Raw genomic sequence first — 13,710 nt, forward strand, 5'->3', positions numbered from 1 at the left:
GAGGAATACAACTCCAAGGAAACGCCAGAGGAGCATTTGGGAAATGTTTGGAAAACAGAGGCGAACAGGTGAAGAATCACAATGACGCCATAAAAAAACACAGAGCCATCAGCTGAGGACAGGACTGTGGAACACTGTGTGTGTGTGTGTGTGTGTTGTTTAATTAGTTTTCCTCTGCAGCTAACTGCTGGTGACATTCTGTCAGGAGTAAACGAGTTAGTCTGAGATGAGGGATGTCACAGATGCGTTTCTAAAAATTGTTTTCTCAAACACAGTCATGTTTATGAGGTTTCTGTTGACTCGCTGCCTTTCCCATTTTCCCCTTCGCTTTCCTGATATGGTCTGTGTTTCTTGTTCTGTTTCTTGGTTGTCATGGCAGTTAATTAGTCACACCTATTCCTCATCACTGCCTGGGTGTGCATATGTTCTATGTGTTACAGCTGTGGTACCAATTTGTGCGGGGCTTTTCCTGATTGTAGTCTGATCCTAATTCTGGGTTCTGTCCTGACGTGGCTCCACCCTGTCCTGCCCTCACTCCTCCATGCCATGTCTCCCCCTGCCCCACTCACACTCCCCCGCCCTGCCCTGCGCACACCCTTATCTATCCTGACTCCGCCTTGCCCCGTTCTGACTCCATTTTCCTTTTTTCATTCATTATTATAGATGACAATATCATGATCCTGTCTGATGACCCAAATTTTACTAAAGAGACTTTTACTTGTAAAAACATCATACCGAAAAAATACAGAATAACTCAGACATTTGGAGTTACAGTGAGGTTTATGGTTTTAAAAGACACAGGCGCAAGTGTGTGTGTGTGGACAGACTCACTTGTTGTGGAGGACACACCAGCCGCAATGTGGATCTCCTGAGCTTAAACACTCCTCACACCGGCAATACTGCTCACAGTGTTCCACCGGTATCTGGACCACCTATACACACACACACACACACTCTAATGAAATCACTCCAATCACAGAACTCAGCCTTGTTTCTAATCTCGACGCCAGTGGACGATGTCACGGCGGATCGATACACCCAATCGATGGCCCGAGGCGTGTTTTATCTGAGCAGACACTGACGACCGTAATCACAGTAACTGACCTCGATTCGAACGCAGAACACTTTAAACCTCATTACACAGAACAGAGTGCGCGCACACTAACACCACACAGGACATCTCTCTCTCTCAGTTAATCTTTTTACACAGATATTCTGTAATATTGGCGTCATCTTATCTCAATAAGATTTACAGCGACCCCAATAAATCTGGCATGAAGCTGCTCCAGTGTGTGTTTTTACACTGCAAGCTGGCGTTCAGCAACCAGAAGTGTGACGTGTCACAACAGAGCGTCGGTGTCTTGTGTGACGTATCTAAGTTTTGGAAATCCAAACACGCCGATCATACCGGCGCTTCTTTAAACAGCACGGCGGTGAACTGAGTGTTGAGGTCCATCCACCCATTATCCGTAACCGCTTACCCCGTGCAGGGTCGCAGGCAAGCTGGAGCCTATCCCAGCTGACTATGGGCGAGAGGCGGGGTACACCCTGGACAAGTCGCCAGGTCATCGCAGGGCCCTGTCATGACCCTGAGTGTTGAGGTGATTTTGTTGCCCGTCACATTTACACCCCTCTTCAAATACAAGAAGAGAAACTGAGCATCATGTGATCACTTCTGTTAAATAATTTACCTTTAAAGGAAACAACAGCCTCAATATATATCACGATTGTCACAGAAAACTGTGCTCGCAAACAAGAGAGAGAATCAGCGTGAAAGATAATGAGGAGGAGAGGAGTGGATGGAGAGACTCGTGTAAGCAGCATGTTTGTGAATCAGAAATCTGTTGGAGGAGAAGGTGAAGAGAAACAGGAAGTGATGTAAGACACAAAGGTGTGTGGATTTTAGATGCCGTAGATGGAGATGTTTGAATTTGTGCGGCTCTCAGAAAGAAGAATGTCAGTGTTAAAAGTGCCACACCCCTGTCCCGGCGTGCCGCCTGTCCCTTTTACACACACACACACACACACACACACACCGATTCCAGCTCTGTTACTACCAATCACTCAGCTCAGAGGAGGAACAACACACACACACACACACACACACAAGGAGGAAGACTCCTGCCTTGAACAGGCTGCAGGGAAAGGGGCGTCTGTCTGTCTCTCTCTCTGATGTAATTTCCTGATGTAAGATATACTGAATGAAAAGCGGATTAAGGCCGATCAGTGAAAGTGAACCCCCTCCCCTCCCCTCTCTGTCTCCCCTCATCCTCGCTTGCCCAGTGGATTATCCTCTGCTTTTCCCAAAATGGAATTCTATCTCCTTCCACTTTTTCATTGTTTACTTTATTTTCTCCTCCATTTTCTCTCTGCTGTGCTGCACTGCATTCCATTAAACAAACGCTTTTTCAAGGGGAGAAAAATCAAAATACAAATCAAATGCACTCCAGAGAAATAAACTGCAATTTAACTTATTTAACTCATCCGTACTCACAGGAGTGAGTGTGTGTGTGTGTGTGTGTGTGTGAGTGTGTGTGTGTGGTTTTTTTTTCTGTTACGATTTTCCATCAGAGGCCAGACAGTGAGAATATAAATGAGATGTTAATTAGAGCAGGTGCCATAAACACTCGAAGCACACACACGGAGACAGTGATGTAAGTGAAAGTAAACACGAACGCCTCTTTATTCCTCCCTCTTTATCCCACATGAGGAGATTTTCTGAAACCAGAGGTGTGTTTATTATTTATAAGCAGTTATAGCTTCTGTATTCCATTATTCATAATAATTAATCGCACATTAGACTGATGGAATGTATAAACAGAGCACATGGAGTGAGAGATAAAGAGTTAAACACCAAACTAAACTCTGTTTCTGCCTTCCTGATTTTCTCTCACTGACAAAAAGTGACAATAAAAGGCTTGATACCGGAATCAGACAGCATGATGGTTTTGTCTTTCACAATGGTCTCCATGTTAGATTCGACAGTCAGAGTGCCATAAATGCTTGCCGTGTCTCGGTTAAGAGACTGGCAACGCTACAAGTTTGACTCTGACCAATTAACGTCGTTCATGTTCCTGCATGTTGTCGGGGATGACATTATGGGCTGTCTGTCCTTCAAAGAGAACGTGAGGTAATGAATGTGTGATGTCAAGAACATGACATAAATGTGCTACCAGGTTCACTGTATCAACACAAGGTCTTATGGAGGGGGAACAAACTGGGTTTTGGGAACTGTATACTCTGGTAAGTGACGCTACAAAGATCTGTTTTAATATCAGGTGCTTTCACAATCAGTATAACTGAAATATGAATATCTTTATTGTCATTGTCAGTGTTGGGCACGCTACTTTCAAAAAGTAACTAGTTATAGTTACTAGTTACTTTTCCCAAAAAGTAACTGAGTTAGTAACGGAGTTACTTTGTCATAAAAGTAACTAATTACCAGGGAAAGTAATTATTCCATTACATTTTGTGTTACCCCCCCCCCCCCCCCCCCAAAAAAAAATCTAATTCAATTAGTGTAATCATAATAAAAGTGAATGTTAAATGTGTTTAATGACTGAAATGGACACTTAACAAAACCAATTAGTAATGTTATCTACACTATATTAATATTTTTGTGGGATAATGTGAGATAAGACATCTATCAAATTTAATATTTTTTTTAGTTATTAAAATTATGTTACTAATTACTGGCCACTGACGAGGACAAACGCTTTGTTCCTCAACATAATGTGCATTGCACGTAGACATTTTTGCCCTTTATTTCAAGTAATGAAAAGTAATGGCTGTATTTCCAGTGTGAAAGCGCAGTGCTGGGCTGACCGCTCGCCATCGCTGTGTCTTCTGATTGAAAGAGCGCGCAGTAGTGCAGTAGGCGTGGCCTACCTACGTATGCTGTCCAAATCTACTCTGATTGGCTAACTGTGCCGTTGTCTCGTGTCTCCCCGCCCCACACTAAATCAGAGTAAAGAAAGGCTGAACGAGCAGCGTGCCAGATGAGAAGAGCTTTAATAAAGTAACGCATAGTATTTTATTGTAGGTAATGGGAACAGCGTTATAACGATGTAAAAAGTAATTAGTTAGATTACTCGTTACTAAAAAAAGTAACGCCGTTAGTAACACCGTTTATTTCTAACGCCATTATTCCCATCACTGGTCATTGTACATATACAACAAGATTCAGTGTGCAATCCCAAGCTACATGAAAGGGATTCAGGAAAAATGTAAAATACAGAAATATAAATTATACTGTTTAATGGAATTTGATTATTGGTTTAATATTAAAAAAAATACATCTGGGTGTGAAAAGGCTTCCAGCTTGTGTGATCCAGTCACTAAAATGAAGTAAGAAGGTAAAATCCCAGTTAGATCTTTGGAGTCATTCTGGGAAGCAACCTGAAATGGAAATGTGACGTTCTCGAGGTGACACACTGCCCACCCTGCTCCGACGAGACGAGCATAAAGCACACTTTCCCACACACCTTCAGTACCTTAATCTGTAGCCACCTCACGCTCCATCCTACTCCACCTCCTTCATACACTATACACTTCTCCATTAAACATCTCGCAGCTTGTTCCTTGCAAAGACAAGGTCAGCGTTCAACAAGCAGCCTCACAAAGACTTTGTCAGACTGCAAGAAAGATAAGTATTGATGAGAGGAAAGAGTCCCAGGTGAGATGCCAAAGCTCCATCGTTGTTATTTTATGTTCTGGCTCGCACTGTGCAGTCGTCTGTAAGCTGAAACACTGAAGTCTGATGTGTAGCTACTTACCTGCTCTTTCTGTAATACAGTGATTGTCACAGCTTGTAATGTTGAATGCAAGTTGTGCTTTTGTGAGTTTTCAAATTAAAAAATAATCTAAAGAATTAGAGTTCATCTCATTCATCTCATCTCATTATCTCTAGCCGCTTTATCCTTCTACAGGGTCGCAGGCAAGCTGGAGCCTATCCCAGCTGACTATGGGCGAAAGGCGGGGATTAGAGTTCAGAAGATGTTCAAAAAGTGGTGGGCTTTATGAGGTCCTGTGGCTTAATTTGAAGAGCTGAGACAAGAGGTGCTTCTGGTGCTTCTGAGACAAAAAGAAAAATTTTCTATCATCACACAACTCCAAACAAACCCCTCAGTCAGAGCAGCAGAAACCTCATGTAGCTGAAGCAAATCTGACTCCACAAACCCACACCTCAGAAGTTGAGTGGATTAACTGGATCAGCTCAGTTGGTTTGAGGCTGGAAATGAACTTTGTTCAAAGATAAACCTTGAGGAACTGGATTAGTGATGTCATAGCTGTTTTATGAAATAAATGGACATCAAGAAATGCTTCTTAAAAGCATGCTGGGATAAGCAATGGAAGAGAACTATAGATAACGATATGACCAGATGTAAAAAGATTAGACAACTCAAATAAAGTGACTGACTCAAGAAACCCATCAGTTACACAACATTCCAAACAGGCTTTGGTGTTGGGCTTCTCTCACAGCTTCAGAGTGATGAAACTCACCCTGTGGGAGTTCCAAGAGAATTTGTGTTCAGTTTAGTCATTTGTGAGTCAAAAGTCCATGAAGCAAGCACTTGTCCTTGGTGGTGCACCGGTTAGTGTCACAGTTTCTGGCATGGCCAGTCATTGGTTTGAATGTGTGCTTTTGCTCACTTCTGTGAGATGTCGCAAAAGACAAAAGTGAAAAGTTCTATAAGAAGCCTGTAGGGTATGAGGTTCTGTGGCTTAACTGGATGAGCTTTGCCTTGGGGCTCAGAGATTGCTGGTTCAAATACCAGCCCTCTAGGCTATAAGGGTTGTACCCTATGTGATGGTAAAGCTTGAATGACTATAATAAGGGTAGAGCTGCTCTGTTGAGGTTTTTTCCTCTAGAACAAGGAGTGGTGCTGCGTTCAACTTAACCCAGAAGTGGGAAGTCAGAACTATGTAATTTTCTTTCAAGTGACAAAATGGAAAAACCATAGATGCCTCCATGTTCATCTTTTGTGCTGAGTGAGGAATGTTTACCTCAGAACAGTGAAGTGTCGAGTCAGTGTTAGTGATTAACAAGTAAACGTGTCTGTGTGCTGATGGATCGAAACCTAATGCGTGTATATCCAGTATCTCTCATTTACAGGAAAGAAGTGCTGCTGTTTACTGTGATAAGCATACAGAAAGTCCACTACAGCACACACACACACAAAGACAATAGTGAGTTCCAAAACCTTCTCCCATCACACTGCTCCAAACAAAACCCTAAGTCAGAGTGCCAGAGTCTGGAGCCAGAAACCTCACATATATGAGGTCAATCGGAGACCACAAACCCACCAACTCCAGCACACCTGCTCCTCATCATAAGTTGATTGGATTAACTGAATCAGCTCGGTTGGTTTGAGGCTGGAAATGAACCTGGTTAGAAGAGAAACCTTGAGGAACTGGATTAGTGATGTCATAGCTGTTTTATGCAGTAAATGGACTTCAAGAAATGCTTCTTGAAAGCATGCTGGGAACAGTAATGGAAGAGAACTATCTGATGGGATATGACTCAGCGTGAACAGATTGGGCAACTCAAATAAAGCGACTGAATAAAGAAACCCATCAGTTACACAACGCTCCAAATAAGCATTGGGGGTTTTTTTGCTTTGATGTTGGGCTTCTCTCACAGATTCAGCTTGGTGAGGAGTGATGAAACTCACCCTGTGGGGTCTCCAAGAGAATTTTTCAGTGTAGTCATTCGTGAGTCAAAAGTCCAATAAGCAAATCTCATTGCTTGTAGGTGGTGGTACAGTGGTTAGTGTGATAGCTTGTGAGGTTCAAGGTTACAGGTTTGGCTCTGAGCATTTGCTCATTTTTGAGGAAAGCTTCAAAAAAAAACCCCACACACAAATGAAAAGTTCACAATTAAAAGCCTTGTCCTTGGTGGTACATTGGTTAGTCTCAAGCTGCTGCTGTTGAAGGTCACAGGTTTGAATTTGGTAAGCTTTTGCTCATTTCAGAGAGAAAATTAAAAAAAAAAAAGTGAAAACTTTCATAAGAAGTCCTTTTGGTGTGAGACCCTGTAGCTCAACTGGTTGAGCCTCACCTCTGGCTTCTGAGGTTGCTGGTTCAAATACTGGCCAGGTCTCTAGCATATGGGTGGTACTATGTGGGTGGGGAGAGAAGTGGGATAACAAGGGGTCTTGGAAGATAAAAAGGTTAAACCAGGCATTATGAAACCCTTATCAGTTTTGGTCCTTTAGTTTAAGGATAGAGTACCTCTACATCTTCCTTCCTCTCACCTATCCACCAATTCCCTGATCAACCCTACTTACTCTACCCACACTTTACTCCCAACAGCACACCAGAGTAGCCACAACCCAGACCAGACTTGAACCAGCAACCTCACACATGAGAGACAAGGATTTTTCCACAAACCCACCAAGCCCTACACTCTCACACCTCTTTTTTGGGGGGTTTGTCTTTTAAAATCAACCACAACTGTTTAAAGAGAAAAAAACACACCTGAGATCGCCCTTTTCCACCAACAGGGAACAGGTTCTGTTATGGTTCATGTACCAAATTTTGAACTGTTCAGAGCATTTTGACCAAAAATAAATTGGTTCAGAACCTGAAAAGCTGGTTCCTAGCTGGACCCAACAGATAACTTTTTTTTCATCCCAAAAGCAAGCATGGACTGACAAAAAAATACATATATCTGCAATAATAGAACAACAGCTCACAAGTCATCTATGTGATCCAACATCTTGCTGCAATAAACCCTTGACTTACATTGTCCAATGCCCTCCATTGATGACATCTTTGATTACAATGGTTCTGCTCAAAACTGATGGGCTAGTTTACTCACTAGTACTAAGGTAATTCTGAACGAAACCAGTCCTAGAACCTGTTCCCTGTTGGTCACAAAGCAGCAAGAGAGACACCGGAAATCTAACAGCTAGAAAAATGCCTAAGAAAGGTGCTATTTAATTTAATGTAGTTATTGTTATTTTATGTAAAAAAAAATTTCAGAAAAACGAAGCAAGGCAAGTTTAAATATTAAACATTCCAGACACAGAGGAACCAACAACTCCCAGAATTGTAAGATACAGAAAACATTCTGCTATCCTGCAATTATCAGCAGAAACTTCACAGACAGGAACTCAAGACCAGGACTCACTGTGATCGAGTCAAGAACAGATTGGTCCAGCTTGAGACCAAAATCCACCAAACCCTTTCCGAGGCCAAGCCTTTACTTCCACTCATGGGAATAATTCATGTATTATACCAAATGATGAGGCTTTTTTAGGGAATTGTGCTGCGTTCAACTTAACCCAGAAGTGGGAAGTCAGAACGATGCAATTTGCGTTTGAGCTCCAAAAGGGAAAAATTATTGATGCCTACATGTTCATCTTTTGTGCTGATTGAGGAATGTTTACCTCAGAACAGTGAAGTGTCAAGACAAGTTAGAGATGAACACGTGAATGTGTCTGTGTGCTGATGGATCGAAACCTAATGCGTGTATATACAGTAACACTCATTTACAGACAAGAAGTGCTGCTGGGTTTACGGTGATAAACACACACACACACAGGTCACATTATTCTGCACTGAAAGCCTTTGTAGTGTAAAGTTCTGTGTGTGTGTGTGTGTGTGTGTAGCAATGATGCAGCTGGATGAAAGCTGAAAGAGGTACACAAACTCAGGTGCGTGTGAGCAGAATCTCATTAGCATTACAAGGACAGACTGCAATATATTCACCACTGGAGCAGAGGACTCTGTGTGTGCGTGTGTGACAACCTCTCTCTCTCTTTTCTCTCATCACCACTCCTCCCATTTCCTCTCCTCACACCTTTCTGTCTTTCTCTGTTTATCTCATTCTTTCTTCCTATTTTCTTTTCCCATCTTTTCTCTTTCTCCTTCACTTTTTGTTTTTCATTTCTCTTTTACCTTTTTATCTCATCCCTTCATTCTTCTCTCCTATTTCTCCTCCTTCATCATCCCTTGCATTTTATTGTTTTTCTGCAGCTTTCCCTCAAACGCTTTCCGCTTATTCTTCTCTCTGCCTCCCTTTCCCTATCTCTCAATTGTTTGCTGAACAAACACACACATACACACAGATAAGGAGACAGAGAGAACGACTGAAACACTGAGATGGAGAGAGAGAGAGAGAGATTATGAAGGCAGATAAATATCTGGCAGTGAGTGAAAAGTTTATCTTTCTATCCCTCCATCCCACTGTTCTCCCTGAGGAGAAGATGAGCTGCTCTTCATCCATAAATCATGGACTCGTCTCCTTCACTCCATCACTCAGGGCTGGAGCTTCTGGATCGAACCAGAGCTGATGTGAGTGCAGGAGGAGAGGAGTGGATGTCTGCTGTCAGCCCTGATCTCTGTTTGTTTGTGTGTGTGTGTGTGTGTGTGTTCGTTCCCCTGCTGTGTGTTTTCTCCCCTGCATTAACTAATAAATAAATAAGTAGAAAAATATACATGAATAAAAGCAAATAAATCAAACAGACTGCAATAGACTGTCAGTCTGTCTCTCTGTCTTTTAGTCTTTAGTCTCTCTCTCTCTCCAGTCATGTCCTAAATCAGATAGACTGACCCTCGACTCTGCAGGCAGCTAATTAAGACAAAAATAAATAAATAATAAGTGAGTTTATCCACAGCACTGTTTCTTCACCATCATCAGCTCATTTCTCTCTCTCTCTGTTGCCCCTTTTCCACCAAAGCAGTTCCAGGGCTGGTTCGGGGTAGCCTGGGCCCGCCCATCCTAAGCGTGACGCAACACGAGGGCCTGTTGCGAGCTTAGTCTGGCCAGGCAAGCTATCTACAGCTCTTCCAAGCTCCCGAAAAATCGGGAACCAATCAACTTTGAGCATCTCCAACGGCCCTGGGTAGAGGCGTGTTCAAGGCACTGACGTAGTAGAACTGCGACCGGAAGCCATAGATTGTTTACAGAATCTATGCCGGAAGCGCTTCATTCACGCTTCCGCATCTATTACGCATAGATGCTGTATTGAAAGCATTCAACGGGAAGTTCTCATTGAAAACGGAGCAAAGAGCAGCCCTGGAGGTATTTATTGAAAGGAAGGACGTTTTCGCCTTGCTCCCAACCGGCTTCGGTAAGAGTTTAATCTACCATTTATCCCCGTCGCATCACATACATCAGAGGAAAGAGTGATGTGATTGGTTTAAGCTTCGTCACAGCCTTTTCTGGCTTCGACCAGTAGCAAACTGAGGCATTTCAGGGAGGTGGGTCAACCACGGGCTCTGGGAAACGGTTGGGCTTAATATCTTGGCCAGACCAATAGCTCGTAGAGCTTTGAAGTCGCGTTAGCCAGATTAGGTTCGGGGCCGGTGCTTAGTTTGGAACCAGGTTTTCTGTTTCCACTGACAAAGAACTGGCTCTGGGGCCAGAAAAACCGGTTCCAGGCTAGCACCAACTCTCTGCTGGGCCAGAGGAAAGAACCGCTTACGTCAGCGAGGGGTGGAGTTGTTAAGACCGACAACAATAACAAGACCGCGAAAGATCGCCATTTTTAAGCGACAAGAAGCAGCAGCTGTACAAACGCGAAGTCATCCATTATTATTATTGTTGTTGTTGTTGTTGCTGCTTCTTCTTCCGCGTTGTTTTTGCTTCGATATTCGCGCCAAGGTTTATGCAAACGTAGCGACGTAACTGACGTATACAGCGACGTAATGACGTATACAGCGATGTAATGACGTGTCTTCTCTTAGCACCGCGAGCGATGGAAAAGCAAGCTGGTTCTCAGCTGGCTCGCAAGTTGAACGAGTTGTGAACCAGCACCAGCACTGGCCCCGAACCAGCCCTGGAACTGATTTGGTGGAAAAGGGGTATGTGTTTCCTGTCTATGACACTCTTAATCTCTTATACAGTAAACCAGAGAGAGGATTAAAAGAAACAACCGAAACAATAACAGACCACAACCTCATGTCTCCTGCTGAGCATTAAATGTCACTTTTGTCATACATTAAAACTGTAAATTATTTACATTTGTACTAACTAACACACACACACACACACCTGTGTGTGGCTCATGGTGTAGAGGTGGTGGTGATCTGGGGAAAAGGCCATGTCGGGAAGAACAGAACTTCCATCCATCATTACCGTCACCGACTCGTAGAGGAGTGCAGACACACCATCAACACGCACCTGAGGAGGAGAGAGAGAGAGAGAGAGAGGGGGGTTGAAAAAGGCTGAAAGTGCAGTTCATTCTCAGCAGTTGTACATAAAGCTTGATTACAGCACCATTTTCAAAAGACTCCAGGTCCTGTATGAATTTGTCAAATCAGTTACAGTTCTAGATTTAATCAAAGCAGACAAAACAACGCACACGTCATGGCCAGGCTGATGGTCATGCCCCTGTGGATACTGAAGAAAGTGTACATCAAATCTCAAGACCTTCACCAACTTGGTGAGTGGTGTTGCTCCAATAAATTACTTATCAACCCAGATAAGACAAAACTCATGTTCTTTGGAGTTAAACAGATATTAAATACTGTTTCTAATGTTACTGGGTCAAGACCTGGTTCCTGTCATGTCATGCGAGGACTTGGATGTCACCTTGGACCCTAATCTGTCATTCAACGATCACAATGACTCTTTGACATCATCACTACTGGCTGGATTATGCCAAATTAACAGAATTGGGCACTTATTCTCAGTGCTTAAATCAAATCAAGGTCAAGGGGTTTTTTTTATTTGTCATTTCAACCATATACAGTTGGTACAGTACACAGTTACAACGAAACAACGTTTCTCCAGGACCATGGTGTAACATTAAACATCACAGGACTACAATCCAGGGGCGGCACGGTGGTGTAGTGGTTCGCGCTGTCGCCTCACAGCAAGAAGGTCCGGGTTCGAGCCCCGTGGCCTTTCTGTGCGGAGTTTGCATGTTCTCCCCGTGTCCACGTGGGTTTCCTCCGGGTGCTCCGGTTTCCCCCACAGTCCAAAGACATGCAGGTTAGGTTAACTGGTGACTCTAAATTGAGCGTAGGTGTGAATGTGAGTGTGAATGGTTGTCTGTGTCTATGTGTCAGCCCTGTGATGACCTGGCGACTTGTCCAGGGTGAACCCCGCCTTTCGCCCGTAGTCAGCTGGGATAGGCTCCAGCTCGCCTGCGACCCTGTAGAACAGGATAAAGCGGCTACAGATAATGAGATGAGATGAGGACTACAATCTACAACATAAAGTGCAGCGAGTGCAACACTGCAGACAATAAATGACACAAACAACATCAAGTGCATAGTTGAGTGTGCATATTGAGGTAGTATATGAAAAGGGAATAAATAAATGTAAACCTTTTTTTTTTGTTTGTTTGTGTGAGAGAGAGAGATGCATTGTAAACACTGTAAAGCAATAGTTCATTATTGTCCACTGTGCAAAAACTGCAGTGTAAATGATGTGTTCAACAGTCCAAGTGCGATAAGTCCAGTCCCTCAGCGTTGAGGAGTCTGATGGCATGTGGGAGGAAACAGTACCTGATTACCTCTGCCAGAAATTAGTCAAGAGATCTGATACACACATTTACAACACAAGAGGAAAGGACATCATCAATAGGTGTCACACAAAGACAGCCCAATGCTCCTTCTTCTTTCATGGACCCAAATCGTGGAACTCTTTACCTAACACACTTAGAGACTCCAATACCATCTGCGCTTTCAAGAGGAGTGTTAAAGAATTTTTAATGAACAATGACATTTAATACTGATATCCCATCCATCCATCCATAACTGCTTATCCTGTTCCACAGGGTCGCAGGCGAGCTGGATCCTATCCCAGCTGACTACGGGTGAAAGGCGGGGTTCACTCTGGACAAGTCTCCAGGTCATCACAGGGCTGACACATAGACACAGACAACCATTCACACCTACGCTCAATTTAGAGTCACCAGTTAACCTAACCTGCATGTCTTTGGACTGTGAGGGAAACCGGAGCACCCGGAGGAAACCCACGCAGACACGGGGAGAACATGCAAACTCCACACAGAAAGGCCCTCGCCGGCCACGGGGCTCGAACCCAGGACCTTCTGCTGTGAGGCGACAGTGCTAACCACTACACCACCGTGCTGCCTATACTTATATTTATATGCTTTTACATTATTTTATATTGTTTAACTTATTTTGTCCCCCTTGGGGGAGGAAGTTAATCAAATTGTATTGTATTGTCTGGTCCATCTTGTTTTTCCTGCTCTGAATAAAATGAAGCCGTTTACAAACATGTCTGCATTGAACAGATTTAACACGAAGAATAAAGAGCTCTGTTGTAAATTCTTCTTAAAGCACTGAAAGACTGTCGAGTTAAAAATAAAGGTTTTATTCTTGTACAGTACAAAACACATGAAAAACAGTCTGCCTTTGATCACAGAAAGAACAGCCCAGTTTGACTTCTGGATTAAAATTGAAATTAAAGCTTTCACTGCTTTTGCACCGTGTAAAATTCTCCTCTGTAAGTCACCTGCTCTTCTGGCTAATGTTGCTTTATCAACTGCTCTCTTTCTGGTTTTAAATCTTGACCCAGTTTTAAAACCGTGTCCCAAGGTGCATCAATTTCCTTCGCAAAAGTCTTTTTCGAGACGTTGAAGACTTTTACACAAGCCTGGGACAGTCGTTTTACACGAACAACATGCAAAAACACAGTCAGTGACTTCTTGGATTCCAGAAAAAGACGTGTACACCCATCTGGTGAGAGGAGCCAGTGTTCCAGGAAAGGAGTCCTGTTCATCACAA

The 13,710-nt window shown here is 43.2% G+C and overlaps 1 protein-coding gene across 7 annotated transcripts in view; it reads right to left on the minus strand.

The window, feature by feature from the left end:
* Nucleotides 1-13,710, minus strand: part of LOC132874149 (plexin-A2-like) — a 107,695-nt gene that overhangs the window by 50,298 nt on the left and 43,687 nt on the right. For all 7 annotated transcript variants that reach the window (XM_060910108.1, XM_060910109.1, XM_060910106.1 and 4 more), the window contains exons 4-5: nt 11,003-11,131; nt 832-932 (exon numbers count right to left, since the gene is read on the minus strand). In XM_060910108.1, the coding sequence (XP_060766091.1) occupies nt 832-932; nt 11,003-11,131 (230 nt within the window). The remainder of the gene's footprint in view (nt 1-831; nt 933-11,002; nt 11,132-13,710) is intronic.

Source organism: Neoarius graeffei, chromosome 26 (assembly GCF_027579695.1).
Source record: "Neoarius graeffei isolate fNeoGra1 chromosome 26, fNeoGra1.pri, whole genome shotgun sequence".
NCBI classification, from domain to species: domain Eukaryota; kingdom Metazoa; phylum Chordata; class Actinopteri; order Siluriformes; family Ariidae; genus Neoarius; species Neoarius graeffei.